Source organism: Macrosteles quadrilineatus, unplaced genomic scaffold, assembly GCF_028750875.1.
Source record: "Macrosteles quadrilineatus isolate MER2022 unplaced genomic scaffold, UCM_ALF_1.0 Scaffold_8__2_contigs__length_117827958, whole genome shotgun sequence".
Taxonomy (NCBI): Eukaryota; Metazoa; Arthropoda; class Insecta; order Hemiptera; family Cicadellidae; genus Macrosteles; species Macrosteles quadrilineatus.
Genome location: NW_026542601.1, coordinates 30,888,964 through 30,908,779, shown reverse-complemented (window position 1 = coordinate 30,908,779; position 19,816 = coordinate 30,888,964). Strand labels below are relative to the sequence as shown.

Below are 19,816 nucleotides of genomic sequence, written 5' to 3'. Positions count from 1 at the left end.
TTAAAAAACTGTTGTGTTTGAGCCAAGAAAAACTAGTTTGAAAATTCACAAATTTTCCGTGTTCTCCTTCTCCTCCTTCTCCTTCTCCTTGAATGTTGACGGACCTACAGCCCAAACCACTGGCTCAATTTTAATGTTCTTTATGTTGTTTGAAAGCCCTTAAGGTGTAGATGTGCCTTTTGAGGGTCTCAAGTCGGTGAGTTGAACCATAAACCCTTGGCAAGCCCTCAAAGTACGATTTTGGCCCATTTAAATAACATGGGATTAAAATCAAAACAAAAGAAGGACCAGCTGCGATTAAATCTCAATTAATTTAAATGTTAGAGAAATTCATAGGAACAGCTGAAAAATTATTTTAAAACTTTCATAAAGTATTTTTTCAGGTATACCGAATGATTTGAACTACTTACTATATAAAATTACTTAGAGCAGTGATATTCCCCGATACTTTCCATTGAAAAATGCAGTGTACCGATGGTACACTGGTACAGCAGTTCGTCATTTTTAACAGTTTAATACTACTTATCAAAACATATGAAACCTAGTAACTTGAAACTTAGTACTAGTACTAAGGTTTGTTTTATGTTTTGATACACTAAAACAAATAAAAGAATCGGGAAAGTCACTTTACGTATGTTAAACCAGCAATTAAAATGTAAATATAGGATTAATTAGTTTTTCAATATTCGTTTTGCCTTATGCTATTTCCAACAAACCTAAACTGTTTGATTACATTTTTACTTCTATAATAAGGGCTCAATTTACACTAGTCTTTAGATATACGGGTTTAATTATCAGAACACTTATGTAACACCAACGCATTTTATGTTGTTCAAGATGAACATTGCTGAATTTACAGCCCCAGACACAGAACCTATATTAATGGATGATGACTAGATTATACAGTTTCAAAGTGTGTGTTTAGTTTAAAATAAACATATTCTTGACAAAATCATAAATAGAAACAACCACCCTGTTGACTATACGTTTAACACATGTTTTCAAAAACTTCCAACGTAGCAATTTTTGTTAAATAGTAATTTTGGTAGGTGTGTCAAAAAGTTTTTAATTGGTTTATAGCAGATAAGACCAAAAAATGTAGAATTTAGTTCTACACAAACAATATTATTGAAATGAAATGAGATGTAGTTGTGCCGTGGTCTATATATTTCACCCAAACTATTTATAACCATTTTTAATTACCAGCTGTAAATAAAAAAAATTTGATGTCTTGTTTATTTTTACAAAAAGAGCAGCATTGTTTATGTTTAGTGAAGAGATCTAGTTCAAGAACATTGAGATGATTGAGAACATTTCTTAGGATCATTTGGTAAGATACCACGTCCATGTTTTAATTGCATTTACTTTCTTTCTAATCTAACATCAGTATGCCTTCTAAAGAAAGACTGGCAAGAAAAAGAAAACAAGAATGGTATTTAGAAAACGCCCCTGCTATAAAAAAAAGAAAAACAGAAGAAGCTAGCATACAATCCACTAATAAGAGTTCTACTTCTAAAGCTTGGTACCTTGAACATGTTAAAGGAGAAAAATCCAAAGCCAGAAAACGTTATCTAGCTAATATTGAAACTGAGAGGTTAAGAAAAAGTGTGCAGTACAGTGCTAATCCTGAACCTCACAGAGCTAGGTTGCGGCAGCAATATTCTGCTAATCCTGAGCCACACAAGGCTAGGAAGCGTCAGCAGTATTCTACTGATCCTGAGCCACACAAGACTAGAGTGCGTCAGCAGTATTCTACTGATCCTGAGCCACACAAGGCTAGGAAGCGTCAGCAGTATTCTACTGATCCTGAGCCACACAAGACTAGGAAGCGTCAGCAGTATTCTACTGATCCTGAGCCACACAAGGCTAGAGTGCGTCAGAAATACTCTACTGATCCAGAATATTATAAAGCTAAACAACGTTTAAACTACGGTGCAAAACAAGAAATGAAACAATCTAATCGCAGGAGACGTTACAAAGTACTTTGTGCAAAACACCCTGGCCACTTTCGCTTGCGATATAAACTTAAGGTTTTTCACGAAAGGGTGCGAAAGTGTGCAGCCTATCAAAGCAGACGCTTTTATTTTAGAAATAGATCTGATGGGAAAAGAAAATCATTACAAAATGCAAAAAGGAAAATTAAAAAAACTGTTGCAGCTTCACATATTTTCTTGGGGAAAATAAATTGTGAGAAAATAGCCAGACTTATAGCAAAGAAAATACTTGAGCAAGGTTATACCAAAAGGTTGCTAAGGGCTAAAGAGCTCTTGAAATGGGTGTTGCATGCTTATAAAAATTACAAAAACAATTTCCTTAAGCTATTTGTTAGCCTGCAAAATCGTGCTAAAGAGTCTCTTGCTAAGCTATCTGCAACAAGCACGTTTGAAGACAATGTTGAGGCGTTGTGTGGGCACAGTCTTCATGTTTCCACGTCGGAGCCTTATTTGTGGGAGTTTACGTATAGAGTGTTTCCTGGTAAACAAATAACTGTTGGTAATGAGCCCAGCACAGCTCATAGTTCTCCAAAGAAACAGTGGAAATGCAACTCAGATATGTGCTTCATTGAGCCTGACCACTTAGAGCAACTTAAATCTCTTTACAATGAAATAGTTGCCAGCTCTCTCACTAAAGGTTCTAAGCTTATTGTCAGCATGGGAGAGCACTCATGTCAAAGTGGTGTATCATCTCGTGTAGGTGTTCATCCTCACTCTTTGGACTGTTACTCAGGAGCATGTGTTTCGAAACTTCCTTTTCTGAGAACAATCTATCCTCACTTTCCTGCAATTCGTAGTCTTGTCTCCAAAATTTACCGACTGTTGAAAATAACTAAGAAGATTATGCTAATTAAAAATGGTATTCTTAACGTGCAGGTGAACGTGTTGTTTTCGATAGAAAGGGAATTTAAAGAGCAAACAAAAGCCTTTCTTACAGATGACACAAGTGAAAGCAAGGTCCCTGAATCTGAGTCTCAGTTGTTCGAAAAATATCAAAAAGCATTTGAGGCATTGGAGAAGCGTTCTTCTGAAACCCCAGTGTTTCCCTGTGTCTCATGCGATAAGTTGTTTAGTAAGCAGCAAGTAAGCCTTTTGAAAAACCTAAAAAATCAAATTGTAGGACACATATGGAAAAGAATAAAAGACATAAAGAAAGAAGAGTGCAAAACAGGATGGATTTGTCGGGGCTGCCTCGAAAAACTAAGGAAAGGTCAGATGCCTCCTACTTGCATTCTTAACGATCTCTATGTTTGTGCGCAGCCGAAAGAGCTAACTTGCCTTAACAGTTATGAAAAAGTTTTAATTCAGAGAGCCAAAGCATTTCAGGTTGTTACAAAAATGAACACAGTTGGGAAAAGAACAAGTCGAGCTCAGCAACAAATTTCTAAAGTCGTTGGAAGAAGTTTTCATTTGCCACTACCCCTTCAAGAAACCCTGCAAAAATTGCCCAAACCAAGTGACCCTCTGAATCCAAACCACGAGCTGTACGTTTTGGTCAGAGGGGTACCGACCAAAGCAAAGAAAGTTTGGCAAATGTTGGTTAGTGTGGATAAGGTACACGCAGCCTTAATTTTCTTAAAGAAAAACAACGCTCATTATGGTAGCATCGTACTACCTACAGATCCAGAAGGACTCTTCAACCTTAATGATGACACAAATTTGTTTCAATCTACCCATCAAAACGAACTGCCACCTCAGGAAATACTACATAGACGTGCTATATTAACTCAGGTAACTCACGAGGAATGGGATTCAGAAGAGTCTCACTATACAATCCACGCTCTTCATGAGTCAAAATCTTATAGTGATGACACCGAGCTCTATAAGATGCTGAAAGTGAATGAACCTCCGATTAGTCATGAAAACAAAGATTGACGTGCTTTGTTTCCCTGATTTGTATCCCGAAGGTAAATTTGGCCAGTTTCATTCCAGAGAAACTAAACTCTCTTCTGCTGAATTTATCAAATGTCGGTTGCTTTCAAAGCATTCTCAGTTCAGACTGAATCAGCAGTACCTTTTTTATTTGCTGCACGATGCAAACCTTCGGCAGTTAAGACAAGGAGTATTCCACAAGCTCAACGTCACTGGATTCAGTGGCTCTCTTAGTGCTAGAGACTGTTTGAACAACCTTGCATCGGGAGAATTAGAGGGGAACCTGACATCAGTATTCTCCAAACTCAGGAACACTAGCCAGTACTGGATACAGACTAGAAATGATGTCAATTGCATGGCTCAGCATTATGGACCAGCTACATGGTTTTTAACCATAAGCCCAAGCGATTGGAACTGGGATGACATGGCATTGTTCATTAGGGAAGTTAACCGGAGTGTTCCAGGCGCAGAAAAAAAACAAACTAGTGAACTTGTGGCTATGGATCCTATCAGTGCGTCACGGTTTATCCATATAAAGTTCAAGGCAATGTTGGATTTTATTGTCTCTGATGCTGCTCCTTTAGGAAAAGTAAGTCACTACTTCTACAGGCGAGAATACCAAAGCAGAGGTCTCCAACATTTCCATCTTCTTCTGTGGGTAGAAAATGCTCCTGTAATGGGGACGTCCAGCAACGCAGAAGTAGCAGACTTTATCCTTAAGTACATTACTTGCAAGGTTCCAAATGCATCCGTTTCACCTACTCTCAACAACAGAGTTACAAGTTACCAAATGCATCACCACAACTCGTACTGTATGCGGACAAAGAAAACCAAAACCGGGTTTCGTAAGGCTTGTCGTTTCGGGTTCCCCCGGCCAATCACAGGGAATCTTGTTCTGCGTGACGTTGTCGAGTCTGTAGCTGGCAGAAAAGCTCTCAAGTCTAAGTCACGTCTTTATGACCTACCCAGAACACCAAGCGAGAGCTTTGTCAATGACTACAACCCGGCCGTGTTGCTAGCTTGGAATGGAAACGTGGACATCCAGTATGTAGGCGAAAGCACTTCTATCCTACATTGGTATGTCACAAAGTACACTACCAAAAGTGAACAAAGTCATGCTGGCCAAGTTTTTACAGAGATTAATTCTACAAAATCATTAGCTAGTAGACTGTTTAACGTTGGCCTTAAAGCTTTAAACAACCGTGAGTGTGGTTCTTTAGAAGCTAGTGACACACTGTTGGGCATTCCATTGTACGGCACGGACCCGGAGACAACAATAAGATGGTTGGATGTAGGCATGACCAGACGCAAAAGACTACAAAAAATCGACAAGATACGAAGTATGGACCCAAGTTCAACGAACATATTCTACGAGTCGTGGGTTGATGACCACTACCCAACTAGACCAGACGAACTAGAAGATATGAACTTATACGACTTTGTGAGATGGTACGATATAGCTGCTCAACCACCTAAAGGCGACCGTGAAGTGCATAAGTTGAATTCAGGCAAATTCCTCACTAAAAGAGTCAGACCATGCTTACTGAATCACTATAAGTACAGCCCCACTCAGGATCCTGAAAAATACTACCATGCATTACTTCTTATGTTTCTTTGTTGGAGATCTACTGATGAGCTGAAAGAGTCTCATGAAACATACACAGATGCTTTTATGGCCAAGCGGACACTTCTCACTCAAGCCTTCAACTATGACAAACGTTTAAAAGACATTATTGCGGCATCGGAGAATGCAAGAGACAAAATTCAAAACCGAGTTGAAGAGATCAATGCAGAAGAAGGAGAGGTTGCTGATCCATCCAATATAGCCTTTCAGCCCTTTAATGAACCTGTCCCCGCATCCCAGCCTGTCAGGGACAGCAATTGGTCGCCGAATGACGAGCCGTTTGAGAAAAAATACCAAAAACTCAATGACGACCAAAAGAGAGTGTTTGATTATGTCAAACGAGTTGTTGCAAACTCTGATGGGACAGATAAATTTCTCAGACATTTTGTAAGTGGTGTGGGAGGTACTGGTAAGAGTTTTCTCATAAAAACTATCAGCTCTTGGACTAAAAAATGTCTTCAAGCCTCTACATCAATATCAGCTCCCACAGGACTAAGTGCTTACAACATCAATGGTTCTACGATCTACAAAGTGTTTCAGCTGCCAGTTGAGCATGGAAAAACTCCAAAGTACAAAGCTCTTACTGATGATGTTTTAAAAATGTTGAGATCCAACCTGAAAGATGTGGTGCTCTTCATAATAGACGAAGTGTCCATGGTCTCCAATCTAACATTGATGTACATAAATCTCAGATTGTGTGAAATATTCAACACCTCAGACCAAAGTAACGGCTGGTTTGGTAAAAAACATATACTGCTCTTTGGAGACCTTTTACAACTTCCACCAGTACACGAAGACTCCCCATTCATTGAACTTGACAGTAGCAAACTTAGTTCTTTTGTTGGCTCTCTGTCTTGTGTTAACATCTGGTCTGAACAGTTCTCTTATGATGAACTTACTACAAACATGCGACAAGCTCAAGATTCTAAGTTTGCTGATGTGTTAAGCAAAGTCAGAGTAGGCAATATGACCGTTGAGGACATCCGTCTAATTGAAAGCAAGAAAATACATCTTAATGGAAAAACTGCTTGTGAAAACCTTTCTCTATTAGGAGATTACTTGTCTGCTTTACCCAACAATTCTGTGTGTCTTTGTTCAACTGGTTACCAATGCTCCATAATAAATGATGAAATGGTCAATAGAATAAGTGGTCCTGTCGTTAACTTGGTTGCAAAAGACTCAGTTGACTGTCTACCTCGTCAACAAAACAAAGTTAAAAAGATACTGTCCTCTTACAACTCTGACTGCAGCAGAACGGCTGGTATGGAGAAAATTATTCCTATTAAGGTTGGTGCTAAAGTTATGTTGCTTAGAAACATTGACGTCACTGTGGGGCTAGTTAACTCCGCCATTGGAACAGTAACGGGGTTGAGGTTTAATACAGACAATTCTGATGACGTAGACTCAGTGACAATTAACTTTGATTGTGGCATTACCCATCACCTACAGCGAGTAAACGTCAAGTTTCAAGTTATGGATAACGCATTTGTGTATCGAGAGCAATTCCCGATATCGATGTCCTACGCGGTTACAATTCACAAATGCCAGGGCCTCAGCTTAAATAGCGTAATAATTGATATTGGGGAGTCCATATTTACATGTGGCCAATCATATGTTGCCTTGTCACGAGTGACTTCATTAGAAGGGCTTCATCTTATTAACTTTAACCCAAGAGATGTGAAGCCTCAGAAATCCGCCATTCTCGAATACAACAGACTAAGGCAGAAGTACAGGTCTGACCTTCCACTTTACAACACAAGTTGTGACTCCTCTTCGGCTCCTTATGTGAGAGACAGGAAGTGGTGCCAGACCAAAAATGTCGAAAAAGTGCAGGATGAGAGTACAAAACCGGTACCCTCTGCAAAGACTACCGGAAGATCGAGAGTTCAGTCAACTTTAGCATTAAGAGGGTTTGAGAACAATGATCGTGTGTCTTGTTATGCGAATGTTGCAGTTCAGATACTGTATTCTGTTCCGTACATCAGAGAGATAATAAAGAACTCTGAACTAATTTGTCCTGAGTTAAAACAACATCTTCATGATTACGAAGTTTCTCCCTCGGAGGTTGTTTTAGATACAGTGGTTATAAGAAATCTCCCTAACAACAATACATATACCCTGACAGAGCAGCAAGACTGTGCTTTGTTCTTGCTGGACTTATTGGAGACAAACAAGGGCATTATAGAAGCCATCTCATACAGCACGGTGAAAACCACAAAATGCCAGCACTGTCATTACACATTCACAGGGCAAGAAGAGACAGACAATATAATCAGAATCCCCGTGGTGGCTGGTAAGGTAACGCTAAAAAATCTTTTAAGCCTTACGATAAACAACTGGGAGCCCTTGTTAGATTATGTGTGCAGTAATGATGAATGCGGCCAACGAGGATCGAGCCTGGGCAAGGTACACGTTACAAAGTCAAACCGCTGTGTTATCTTACAATTTTTAATCTTTGACAACAACCTACAAAAGATAACCGCAACAAACATAGTAGGAGTCCCAAGTGCTCAAGTGACTATAGGTAATAAAACATATAGACCTACAGCAGCAATTTTTCATCACGGAGATGCAATATCACGAGGGCATTACACTTGTACCATAAAGACATCTTCAGGTTGGACAACAGCCAATGATGAACAAATATCAAATCAAAGATGGCCCATTGGTTCAAAGAATTTGTACATGCTGTTATTAACAGAACAGTAGAAGCAGCAGTTATTACTTTGTTACAACAGTAAAAGATATCGAACATATTCTACGAGTCGTGGGTTGATGACCACTACCTAACTAGACCAGACGAACTAGAAGATATGAACTTATACGACTTTGTGAGATGGTACGATATAGCTGCTCAACCACCTAAAGGCGACCGTGAAGTGCATAAGTTGAATTCAGGCAAATTCCTCACTAAAAGAGTCAGACCATGCTTACTGAATCACTATAAGTACAGCCCCACTCAGGATCCTGAAAAATACTACCATGCATTACTTCTTATGTTTCTTTGTTGGAGATCTACTGATGAGCTGAAAGAGTCTCATGAAACATACACAGATGCTTTTATGGCCAAGCGGACACTTCTCACTCAAGCCTTCAACTATGACAAACGTTTAAAAGACATTATTGCGGCATCGGAGAATGCAAGAGACAAAATTCAAAACCGAGTTGAAGAGATCAATGCAGAAGAAGGAGAGGTTGCTGATCCATCCAATATAGCCTTTCAGCCCTTTAATGAACCTGTCCCCGCATCCCAGCCTGTCAGGGACAGCAATTGGTCGCCGAATGACGAGCCGTTTGAGAAAAAATACCAAAAACTCAATGACGACCAAAAGAGAGTGTTTGATTATGTCAAACGAGTTGTTGCAAACTCTGATGGGACAGATAAATTTCTCAGACATTTTGTAAGTGGTGTGGGAGGTACTGGTAAGAGTTTTCTCATAAAAACTATCAGCTCTTGGACTAAAAAATGTCTTCAAGCCTCTACATCAATATCAGCTCCCACAGGACTAAGTGCTTACAACATCAATGGTTCTACGATCTACAAAGTGTTTCAGCTGCCAGTTGAGCATGGAAAAACTCCAAAGTACAAAGCTCTTACTGATGATGTTTTAAAAATGTTGAGATCCAACCTGAAAGATGTGGTGCTCTTCATAATAGACGAAGTGTCCATGGTCTCCAATCTAACATTGATGTACATAAATCTCAGATTGTGTGAAATATTCAACACCTCAGACCAAAGTAACGGCTGGTTTGGTAAAAAACATATACTGCTCTTTGGAGACCTTTTACAACTTCCACCAGTACACGAAGACTCCCCTTCATTCATTTCTCGACATTCATTGAACTTGACAGTAGCAAACTTAGTTCTTTTGTTGGCTCTCTGTCTTGTGTTAACATCTGGTCTGAACAGTTCTCTTATGATGAACTTACTACAAACATGCGACAAGCTCAAGATTCTAAGTTTGCTGATGTGTTAAGCAAAGTCAGAGTAGGCAATATGACCGTTGAGGACATCCGTCTAATTGAAAGCAAGAAAATACATCTTAATGGAAAAACTGCTTGTGAAAACCTTTCTCTATTAGGAGATTACTTGTCTGCTTTACCCAACAATTCTGTGTGTCTTTGTTCAACTGGTTACCAATGCTCCATAATAAATGATGAAATGGTCAATAGAATAAGTGGTCCTGTTGCAACATTTGCAACAGTCCTTGTTTGTAAGTGGTCCTTGTTTGCAACTTGGTTGCAAAAGACTCAGTTGACTGTCTACCTCGTCAACAAAACAAAGTTAAAAAGATACTGTCCTCTTACAACTCTGACTGCAGCAGAACGGCTGGTATGGAGAAAATTATTCCTATTAAGGTTGGTGCTAAAGTTATGTTGCTTAGAAACATTGACGTCACTGTGGGGCTAGTTAACTCCGCCATTGGAACAGTAACGGGGTTGAGGTTTAATACAGACAATTCTGATGACGTAGACTCAGTGACAATTAACTTTGATTGTGGCATTACCCATCACCTACAGCGAGTAAACGTCAAGTTTCAAGTTATGGATAACGCATTTGTGTATCGAGAGCAATTCCCGATATCGATGTCCTACGCGGTTACAATTCACAAATGCCAGGGCCTCAGCTTAAATAGCGTAATAATTGATATTGGGGAGTCCATATTTACATGTGGCCAATCATATGTTGCCTTGTCACGAGTGACTTCATTAGAAGGGCTTCATCTTATTAACTTTAACCCAAGAGATGTGAAGCCTCAGAAATCCGCCATTCTCGAATACAACAGACTAAGGCAGAAGTACAGGTCTGACCTTCCACTTTACAACACAAGTTGTGACTCCTCTTCGGCTCCTTATGTGAGAGACAGGAAGTGGTGCCAGACCAAAAATGTCAAAAAAGTGCAGGATGAGAGTACAAAACCGGTACCCTCTGCAAAGACTACCGGAAGATCGAGAGTTCAGTCAACTTTAGCATTAAAATTTATTTTTTTTTTCAGAGAAAAGAGTATTTTTATTTGAACGGTTAATTTTCTACAAAAATAAATAAAATCTAACAAAAAACCACTAAGTGGTAACACTTTCCCCGCCAAGTCAGCAATCCAAAAAAGATAATAAATCATTACTTTTTCCGCCAAGAAAAACAATGTAATGTATGTAAGTTTGGCAACTTGGCGGCAGACTTTTGCTTGGTTTTTTTTCATTTAAGTTACGTTCGTGGATAATTTCACAAATCAACTTCTCTAATTAATTAGTCCAACTAAGTATAATAATTTCGAGGTAATCAGTAAATATAAAACCATCACTATTATGATTTTATGAAATGTGGCACAAATAAGGTCAAGTTTTGTAAAATAAGCTCTCACCTAGCAATGTACTAATGGGAGAGATACTTGCTCAATGAAACTAGTTTTATGGTATTTTTAAAGTGATCGAGCAAAAGTCTGCCGGCAAGTTGCCAAACTTACATACATTACATTGTTTTTCTTGGCGGAAAAAGTAATGATTTATTATCTTTTTTGGATTGCTGACTTGGCGGGGAAAGTGTTACCACTTAGTGGTTTTTTGTTAGATTAATTAATATAAAAATCATCTATACACAGTCCATTTGCAACAGGCTAAGTGCTCACCTTCAAGTGTGAAGGATGCTGGTTCCCTTCTGAGCGGAATCAATTCTAGCCCCTATGGTGCCTTAATTGTCATTGGGTTATCAAAAATTATTTTATCTGACAAGAGGTTGACGTTAAATAGTAATTAGACCAAAGTTTTTACCATTCCCAAAACAAAATTTATGAAAAAATGCAGATGGGGAGAAAGCTAGAAAACTAGACAGTTTTAGGAAACATAGTTGCTAAAACCAACAAAAGTTAGGGGCATTTAAGTTTTAATCAAACAACAATAAAAATTGCAAAAACACAAAACTTTAAATAGGCTAATAATGCTCAAAATTGCCTACCAAACACAATTAAAATCACACAGTCTGAGGATACAAGCTAACAATAACTAGAACTGTGTACTGTGTACGCCTACTAATATCTTTATGGGTAGCTATAGATAGTTTAAATAAATAATGTTATCTTCTGCTGAACGCCGGCTCAAATTACAGATACTAAAATGTTGTGAAATTATTCTTTTACTTGTCAATAAAGGGAAATCCGCAATAATCCTTTAACCAAAAAGCAATACCAATACAAAACGTTGAATGAGTTGGAATAAAGAAACTTGCTTTGAATATAATTAAAAACTTACACGTTTCAACCGGAGGCACTGACATACTTTGTCCTCATTAGAATAAGGCTGCCAACTGAGACTGATGAAATGACCCCAAAGAGGGGGTGTCACAAGATCGATCTTCTTCACAAGTGTGGCACTCCGGTTTGAACCAAAAGTCAAGAAGAACACTGGCCTTGCCTGGCCCATCTCAAAGTTTCTTGAGACAGACACCAAATCAGTTGTAAGTTTGCGGAAAAGCTGAAAGCAACATCCAATTAATAAGATTTGCAAAAATAGTTAAGTCACTAAAACATTTGAAATAAAATAAGACATTATCATCATTAACATTAAATAATATAGGTATGTTAACTGTGGATACAACAAAGTGTTTTCTGAAGGATGACAAATATTATTTAAATTAATACTTTAATACTCTTAATGAAATGGCGAGCATACAAAGCCAAGTATGAATGGAGATGAGTGTAGGATGAGTGGCACAAATCTTGTAATCTTGTTAGTGACTAAGGCCAACATATTCCTTAGACACAGCTGTTAATTAATAACAGCTTAATTATTATCAATTAATAGCCTATACAGCTAATGGCAACTAAGGGACCTACAGTTTATAGTGGAATCTGAACCACACTTTAGCCTTGGTATTTTAACAAATTGGTCTAATTATCAGGATAGTACTGCGGATAGTCATAATACTCACTAGTGCAGACGTTAATCCACACCAGGGAGTATCGTATCCACAGTGTGTGCCTATAAATATCCATACATGTAGAGAAGACATGGGTGAAATTGCGGTTCACAATAATTCATTTAAGCTCTAATAATCTTGTCTGGCTGAAAATCGGAGAGAGGAGAGACTGGTTGTAAAAAATTAAGTCTGCATTTGGATATACTCTATGGAGATTAAAATGGTTAAATTCCCCATTAGTTTTCACAATCAAAATTAAAGAGTGTAGGCCTAACTTATTGAGATACTTAGATACTGAAAATAACTTTTTAAATACGACTTTTGCTGCAGATTTGTTTAGAAATTGGTGTCATTATTGGTTAGTATTGTTACAATGCTTTTTAAATGTTGAAAATGTTTACTTTCAAAGTTGTATTTTCACTAAAATATTCCTTTAAAATGTTCAGATTTTTCCATTTTTAGCTTATTTTCCATATAGGGAATTTAAGCTATTACCAAAGGTCTCATGGTAAAACCTGGACCCGGGACTGATTAACTTTTTCGTTTTGATGTCCCCAGAGAAGCCAAAAAAACCATCCGTTCAAAATGTTATTTTTAACTTAGGCCCCCTACCTATATATAGCCTAGATTTATAAACTTATATGTGTCCAACACCGCGATTTAACCTTGAGTAATTTTTGTCAGATACTGATGAAATTTTGTTTTAAGGTGTAGGGTGGACACTAACTGAGGTGTCATTCGCTTAAATGAGGCCAAAAACACCATCCGTACCTATATCTATAAAAGAGGAAGTATGTATGTATGTACCCTAAGGACTCCGAAATCACTCGACAGATTGTAATGAAACTTCCAGCCATTATTAAGCATTATTCAAGGATGGTTTGTGTGAAGTTTGGTGTAGATCCGTCAAAAGAGCTCCGCCCCAGTGGGTTTTAAGGGGTCCAATTGTTGTAATATTTGATACTCTGCCTTTCCTTCTTTACTTTACGTTTAAATTGTTAAATCATGTGTTCCTATTTATGTTTTTGTTAATTGACTGTTTATACACAATTCCTAACATGTTCCAAGTGACAATCTTAGGTCAATTAAAGACTTATTCTGTTCAGGTAACTACTTTATTTTCTATTACACCAATGTTGAGACTTTTGGTGATACAATGTTTACAAATAAATATAATTCAAAAGCAGATGTTTACTTTCACCAACTGTTTTGTAGGTTTGAATAATCCACAACATTCTGTATTAGTCATGATTTGAAATAATGCCACACTGTTTCCACAGAATGCAGCACAGAAAACTAATTTATTTTTGTTTAAGTCCAAATATATTAAACCCAATTGCAGCACACCTGTGCACTCAACAATGTTTTAATTCTTAACTATTAAAAATGTTAAGATAAAAAGTAAAAACCTGTACATCATATTGTTATCAACAATAAAAGGGATTAAATTACCTTAATATTTTTATTGTGTGTTCTACCCACACAATCTAACATAAATTATTAAGTGAAAAATAATCGTGTGAGCTATCTCAGGTAGCCTATTCAAATGCCTCACAATTAGTCAATTAACCCACCACATTACTGTCATTAAAAGAAGAAACTCCAATAATACTAATGCAAAACTTAAATCTACCCAAGCAGTGCAACGGAACCAGACTGACGATTTAAATAATGGCACTATACTTACAATCATCAGTGGTAAGTTTAAAGGAGAATTTAGGCTATAATAGGCTAGTCGAAATCCCAAGAATACCGATGATTTCATCATCAAATCAAATCAAATCAAAATCCTTTATTTCGTTGTAACGTACTTTCTCAGGTTTTTACCTTTGTACAGCATTCAGACCTTTTCGGGGATTTTAGGACTCAGATTGACTGAACACTTGCATGGATTACAACACATTTATTATTTCAGGACTATTTACACAAAAAAAACTATATACTATATTTACAACTCTCTTCTGTTCATGAAGCCCAACCTGTGGCTTCTCCCACTTGCTCCACGGCTCTCAGGAGTCCTAACAGCACGGCTCTACAGGCTTCTCCTCTCGGCTCCGGCAGACCTTTTCTCTCGGCTCCTGCAGTCCTCTCCTTGGCTCCTGTAGTCCTCTCTTCGGCTCCTGCAGTTCTCTCCTTTCGGCTTCTGCAGCCCTCTCCTCTCGGCTCATGCAGTCCTCTAACTGGCTCCTGCAGTCCTCTCCTCTCGGCTCCTGCAGTCCACTAGCAGGTTCCTGCAGTCCTCTCCTTCTCTCAGCTCCTGCAGTCCTTTAACTGGCTCCGTCTTGGGAAGTGCTGGGCGGCTCACCAACCAGAGCCCAAACGCAGCAGCTCCACACGATGCCACCAGTCTCGCTGTCGGACGTCGACTCCTCTGTCTCGAGAAGTGCTGGGCGGCTCACCAACCAGAGCCCAAACGCAGCAGCTCCACACGATGCCACCAGTCTCGCTGTCGGACGTCGACTCCTCTGTCTCGAGAAGTGCTGGGCGGCTCACCAACCAGAGCCCAAACGAAGCAGCTCCTTACAAGGTAGCCTGTCCCACTGTCGGATGCGGACTGCCCGAGAAGTGCTGGGCGGATCGATGTCCCAAGCGCAGCAGCTCCTCGCAATGTCGCCAGTAACGCTGACGGATGTCAACTCCCATCTCTCCTAGACGGCACTCTTCTTACATAGTGGAGGTGGGCCTCTTAATCCCCCTCCAGACGGATTCATGGTCCCGGGAGGCAGCTCCATTGGCCACCGGGGACTTTAACTGAAATAAAATGGATGCTGGGGCTCAACACACCAACCAGCTGCACCGGGCTCAACACGCCTCTAGTGCCGGAACGGAATGTGCTCTAGTGCTGGGGAACGGGATGCACCGAGCTCAACACGCCTCTAGTGCGGGGGACGGGATGCACCGAGCTCAACACGCCTCTAGTGCGGGGGACGGGATGCACCGAGCTCAACACGCCTCTAGTGCGGGGGACGTGATGCACCGAGCTCAACACGCCTCTAGTGCGGGGGACTGGTTGCACCGAGCTCAACACGCCTCTAGTGCGGGGAAGGGACCCACCGGTGGCGCCTACCGGCGGGAGCAGGCCCGGAGGCCCAACTCACGAAGTCCCTCAAGGATGCTCCTTATATAGGGCCAGAAAGTGCTTGGAGGGTGGGGGGAAGTACCCAGTACCGGCCGCCCGGCGAAAGTACTGGGCACTTTTCCCTCAGTTCTTTTCCCTCGTGTCACTGAGCACCTTTTCCTGGTGTTTTCCCTCAGGTCTTTCCCTCAGTGCTTTTTCCTCATATCACTAAGTACCTTTCCTGGATTTTACCTCTGGTCTTCTTAAACACTTCATTACATCGTATAAAATAGACAATATTTTCAAAATGTAATATATGCAATAGAAATAGGTTTTAAAATGTGTAACTAAAAATAAACGAAACTAATCCCACATAGGATAACCCGTGCATCCGTGCGTGGGAATGAGTCGTATGATGTTTGATTAGAAAGAATTGAGAAGGTTTGATAATCCGAGTTACCCTTTGAATACAAGCAGCTACGATTTCCTTTGCGTCACCATTATAAGGCACAGGGGCAATCCCTGACTATGGCCAGTTTAAATTTAGAAAATGCATGCTTTTACACGGACAGCTGTATGTTGAGGCTCACGTGGTTGTAGGTAAAAACCTTGAAAACTACCTAGGTATATATTTATTCACCTAATGATTAAAACAAAAACATTGTTTATCCTTACTTATGGTACGGTACTTACTTTCCGTGTCCGGAAATCAGACTTCGCTTTTCCAAAAATTAGCTACCGATATGGCTTTGTCATTCGCTTGTAAAAGATCATCTAATGTGCAAGACTGGTCTAGGCGTGGACAGATCAGCAGGATCCTGAACAGCACCACACGCGCACAAGATGTTTTCTTCGTCTGGTAAGAGACCCCATTTCTGCATGTTTGTCTTGCATTTTGGTACCTCGACCCTGATTCGATTTAGGGTCTTCCACACCGTGTAATGAAGGCCTCCACCAGGAGCCAGTTCCTCCCTGGCTGGTATGGGAGGGTTAGTCAACGTGGCCATTGTTTATCCACTGGCAATTAAGTCAAATAAATATTTTTGTTTCGGTATAGGCATACATTTTTTTAATTTATGATACCGTAGTAAAGAACAAATTACCATTTAAAATAACAGTTGTTAGCGCAGCAACGTGCGCCGGGTAACTGCTAGTTCGTATAGCCTATATAGATGTGTCTGTTAGCACAATAGGCTAACTCAAATAAAAATGATCAGATTTTGTTAAAATTTGGTAAACGTGTAAACCTACATTTTATTCTAACGAGTTTGCTAACCAGCACGATCGGACCACGGAAACAGGGGTTTATGGGGGTAAAAGTGGGTTTTCCCATAATTTTTGAATTTCCTTTATAACTTACCCCTTTAAATTGTTTAAAAAAATAATTTAGTAAAATTTAGTGTAAATTTAAAATTCCCATTATACCGGTATTGTTATGGAGAAAATGAAAAGTGTTGTAGTTGACTTGTTTATGGACAGAACCCCGGTTAACCGAAATAAGTTGAAGGGGGAGAGCCGTTTCGGATAACCAATTTTTCAGTTAACCCATCATAACTTATGCTAAAAATAGCCAATGTATCATCACAGTGTGTAGGAAAAATGAATTTAAGAGAATATCTACTATATAATTCCTAGTGTTTTATTTCAACTACTGTTACGGGTGGCGTCGTCCTGTAATCCAGCTACTAGGAGGTCACGAATTGTGGATATTCATAGGCATGCACTGTGGATGCGATACTCCCTGGTGTGGATTAACGTCCGCACGAGTGAGTAGGTGGTTCGGATTCCACTATAAACTGTAGGTCCCTTAGTTGCCATTTAGCTGTATGGGCTAATTAATTAACAGCTGTGTCTAAGGAATGTCGGCCTTAAACAACAACAACAAGACTACAAGATTGCGCCACTCATCTCCATTCATACTTGGCTTAAAATAGCCTACCTACTATGTATGGTCGCCATTTCATTGAACAGTATTAACAGTATTAACAGAAATACAAGGCAAAAATGTTAGGATTAGAAAATACCTTAAACCAGATAACTGAAGTTATCAAAGCATTTTACAGCCCTACATTAAGTATATTATTTTATAGAACCATTTCAGTTAACCCGGGATTTGGTTAACCCGAATTTGGTTAACAGGGGTTGTAGGTACTGTACCGGTAGGTACTGTATGTTGATAAAATTTTGCCAATTTATTTATTTCATCCTATACCAGTACTATTAGGGTTTGGTCAAAAAACACTTTTTACCTTCCCCGTAGCAGCAAACCTAAGCACTTGTTAAATCTAATGTTATTTAAATTGTGAATAAAAATATGTCCTGCTTATGGAAATATTTTAGTAAAAATGTAATCAGTAAAGTTGAAATTCGCTTAAACTTAGTCAATTAGGCATAGACAATGGGCCGAGTGAATAAAAACAAGTACCGGTACAGCAAGTATTTACTTGCGACTCTTTACTTGCAAGTAATTACTTCCTAATTAGGGTTGATCCACCGCCAGAAGTAATTGTATGTATATATTGTAAATAGAATTTATCAAATAGGCTAGTATTTTTCATTTTTTTTTTACTATGACACAACCTATCCGGCAAAGCTGGTCTTGGTGAACAGGAAGGTAATCAGGTAATCAGGTAAATGAGAGGGTATACTCACTGATCTGAGGGTATACATGCAAGTATTTACTACTTCCAAAGTACCCACAGTACGAGTAAATACTTGCAGCTTATTCCTCATAAAAAATTTGCTTTTTTCCCTACTATTAAGTTCAAACGGGTTTCCCTATGTGCTCTTACGTGTATATATATTCACTTGTTACTAGTGAACAGCACTGCTGAGTACGTGTGAAACTATAAGTAATAGTTGAATGTGCATACGTTCACTACAAGGGCAGTTCTAGACCTATATTTTTGGGAGGGAATGTTGCAGGAGGTTCTGGAGGTCCTTCCATGCCACGGAAAAGTTTTAACACTACGTGCTCAAATGAGAGATTTTTAAGCTATTTTTAGGCTTAAAACAGTCCCACGTTCAGTTGAAAATGAAAAAAAAAATTGAATCTATTTTTTGGACTCTTGAATTAAGGTTCCATCTTTACCCCAAGCATTAGTTTGCGGAAATCACTCAAGTTATACATCATTTAAATGTATTACACTGTACTGAATGTGTTGCATGCATTTTTCAACAAGTAAACTCAAACAAGCATGGGTTACTGATAACTTGTTGAAAAACAAGTATTTACTCTTTAGGCAAGTATTTGCTCGTGGTTATTCACACCAAATTTATAGGCTTATTTATAGGCTTCTGAGGGTATACTTCCTTGGCAAGGCTTTACTTACAAGTACAAGTAAATACTTGTTCTTATTCACTTTTGTTCAAGTAAATACTCAAATTATGAATATTTAAGACAAGTAAACTCTTTTACTTGTTTTTATTCACTCGGCCCAATAGACTAGGCCCAAAGGATTTAGGCCTAATGTAGCCTAGTTAATAATTTTAATAGGCTAAGTTAGGCTAACTTATCTAGGCCTATTACTTACATCTTCCACCTCTTCCGTTGTGACGTTTGTGGAACATCCTAACAACATCAAGGTCCTGTGGTCGTTTGAATCAGTAGCCCGAAGGTGTCCAAGGAACTTCCCATCTTTGATGAGGTGGTAGCCGTTTAAGATAGGTTTGGCCCGGGCAGCACACTCTGGATCTAAATAACTCACGAAGGCATAGCCCTTGTTATCATTCGTACGGGTGACCATTACGCGGAGCTTAAATACTACACCCCCTTTTTGGCATATCTTTAATAGTTCCCAGTGTGAAAAGTTGGGTGGTATTCCTGCTAGGAACACTTCGGACCCCTGCGGAGGAGTGAAAGTTTGGAAAGCCACATGTGGTCCGTATATTCGGCACCCGTTTATCTGTCGACTCGGATACATTTCGGCAGCGGGATGGATGTCTACTTGCGGATTCATAGTTACAATAAAAACAACTTCACTAAACAGAAGTATTTTCCCCACACGCGTTAAAGCTTTGACTAATACAACAACAAAGTTAGTATTTTCACCACACGCACACGTGGTTCGCACCCAAGCCAAGCCAGTCCAAAACGGAAGTCAGTAAGTCAGTGGTCAAGTGGTCAGTCAGTGACCAGTGTTGTCACTCGATCGAAGTCTCTCAGTGGAAAGGCCGAGCCGATAGATCTATTGAATTTCTTTTCTAGCCGTTCAGTGCGGTTCAGTGGTTATAATTCAATTGTTAAAAGAAGGCATTAGAAAAAACAAAGAATAATAAAGTCATCCCCATGCTAATTAATTCAGTTTGCCATTGTGTCCGATAACTTTATAACAATTGGAGAAATTGAAAGTTTG

General features: G+C 39.2%; 1 protein-coding gene across 1 annotated transcript in view; it reads right to left on the bottom strand.

The window, feature by feature from the left end:
• LOC129001027 (APOBEC1 complementation factor-like) overlaps positions 1–19,577 on the bottom strand; it is a 31,936-nt gene extending 12,359 nt beyond the window's left edge. Inside the window, exons 1-2 of the mRNA XM_054428165.1 lie at positions 18,995–19,577; positions 11,737–11,958 (exon numbers count right to left, since the gene is read on the bottom strand). Of these exons, the coding sequence (XP_054284140.1) occupies positions 11,737–11,958; positions 18,995–19,420 (648 nt within the window). The 5' untranslated portion in view covers positions 19,421–19,577. The remainder of the gene's footprint in view (positions 1–11,736; positions 11,959–18,994) is intronic.
• Between the last annotated feature and the right edge of the window lie 239 nt (positions 19,578–19,816).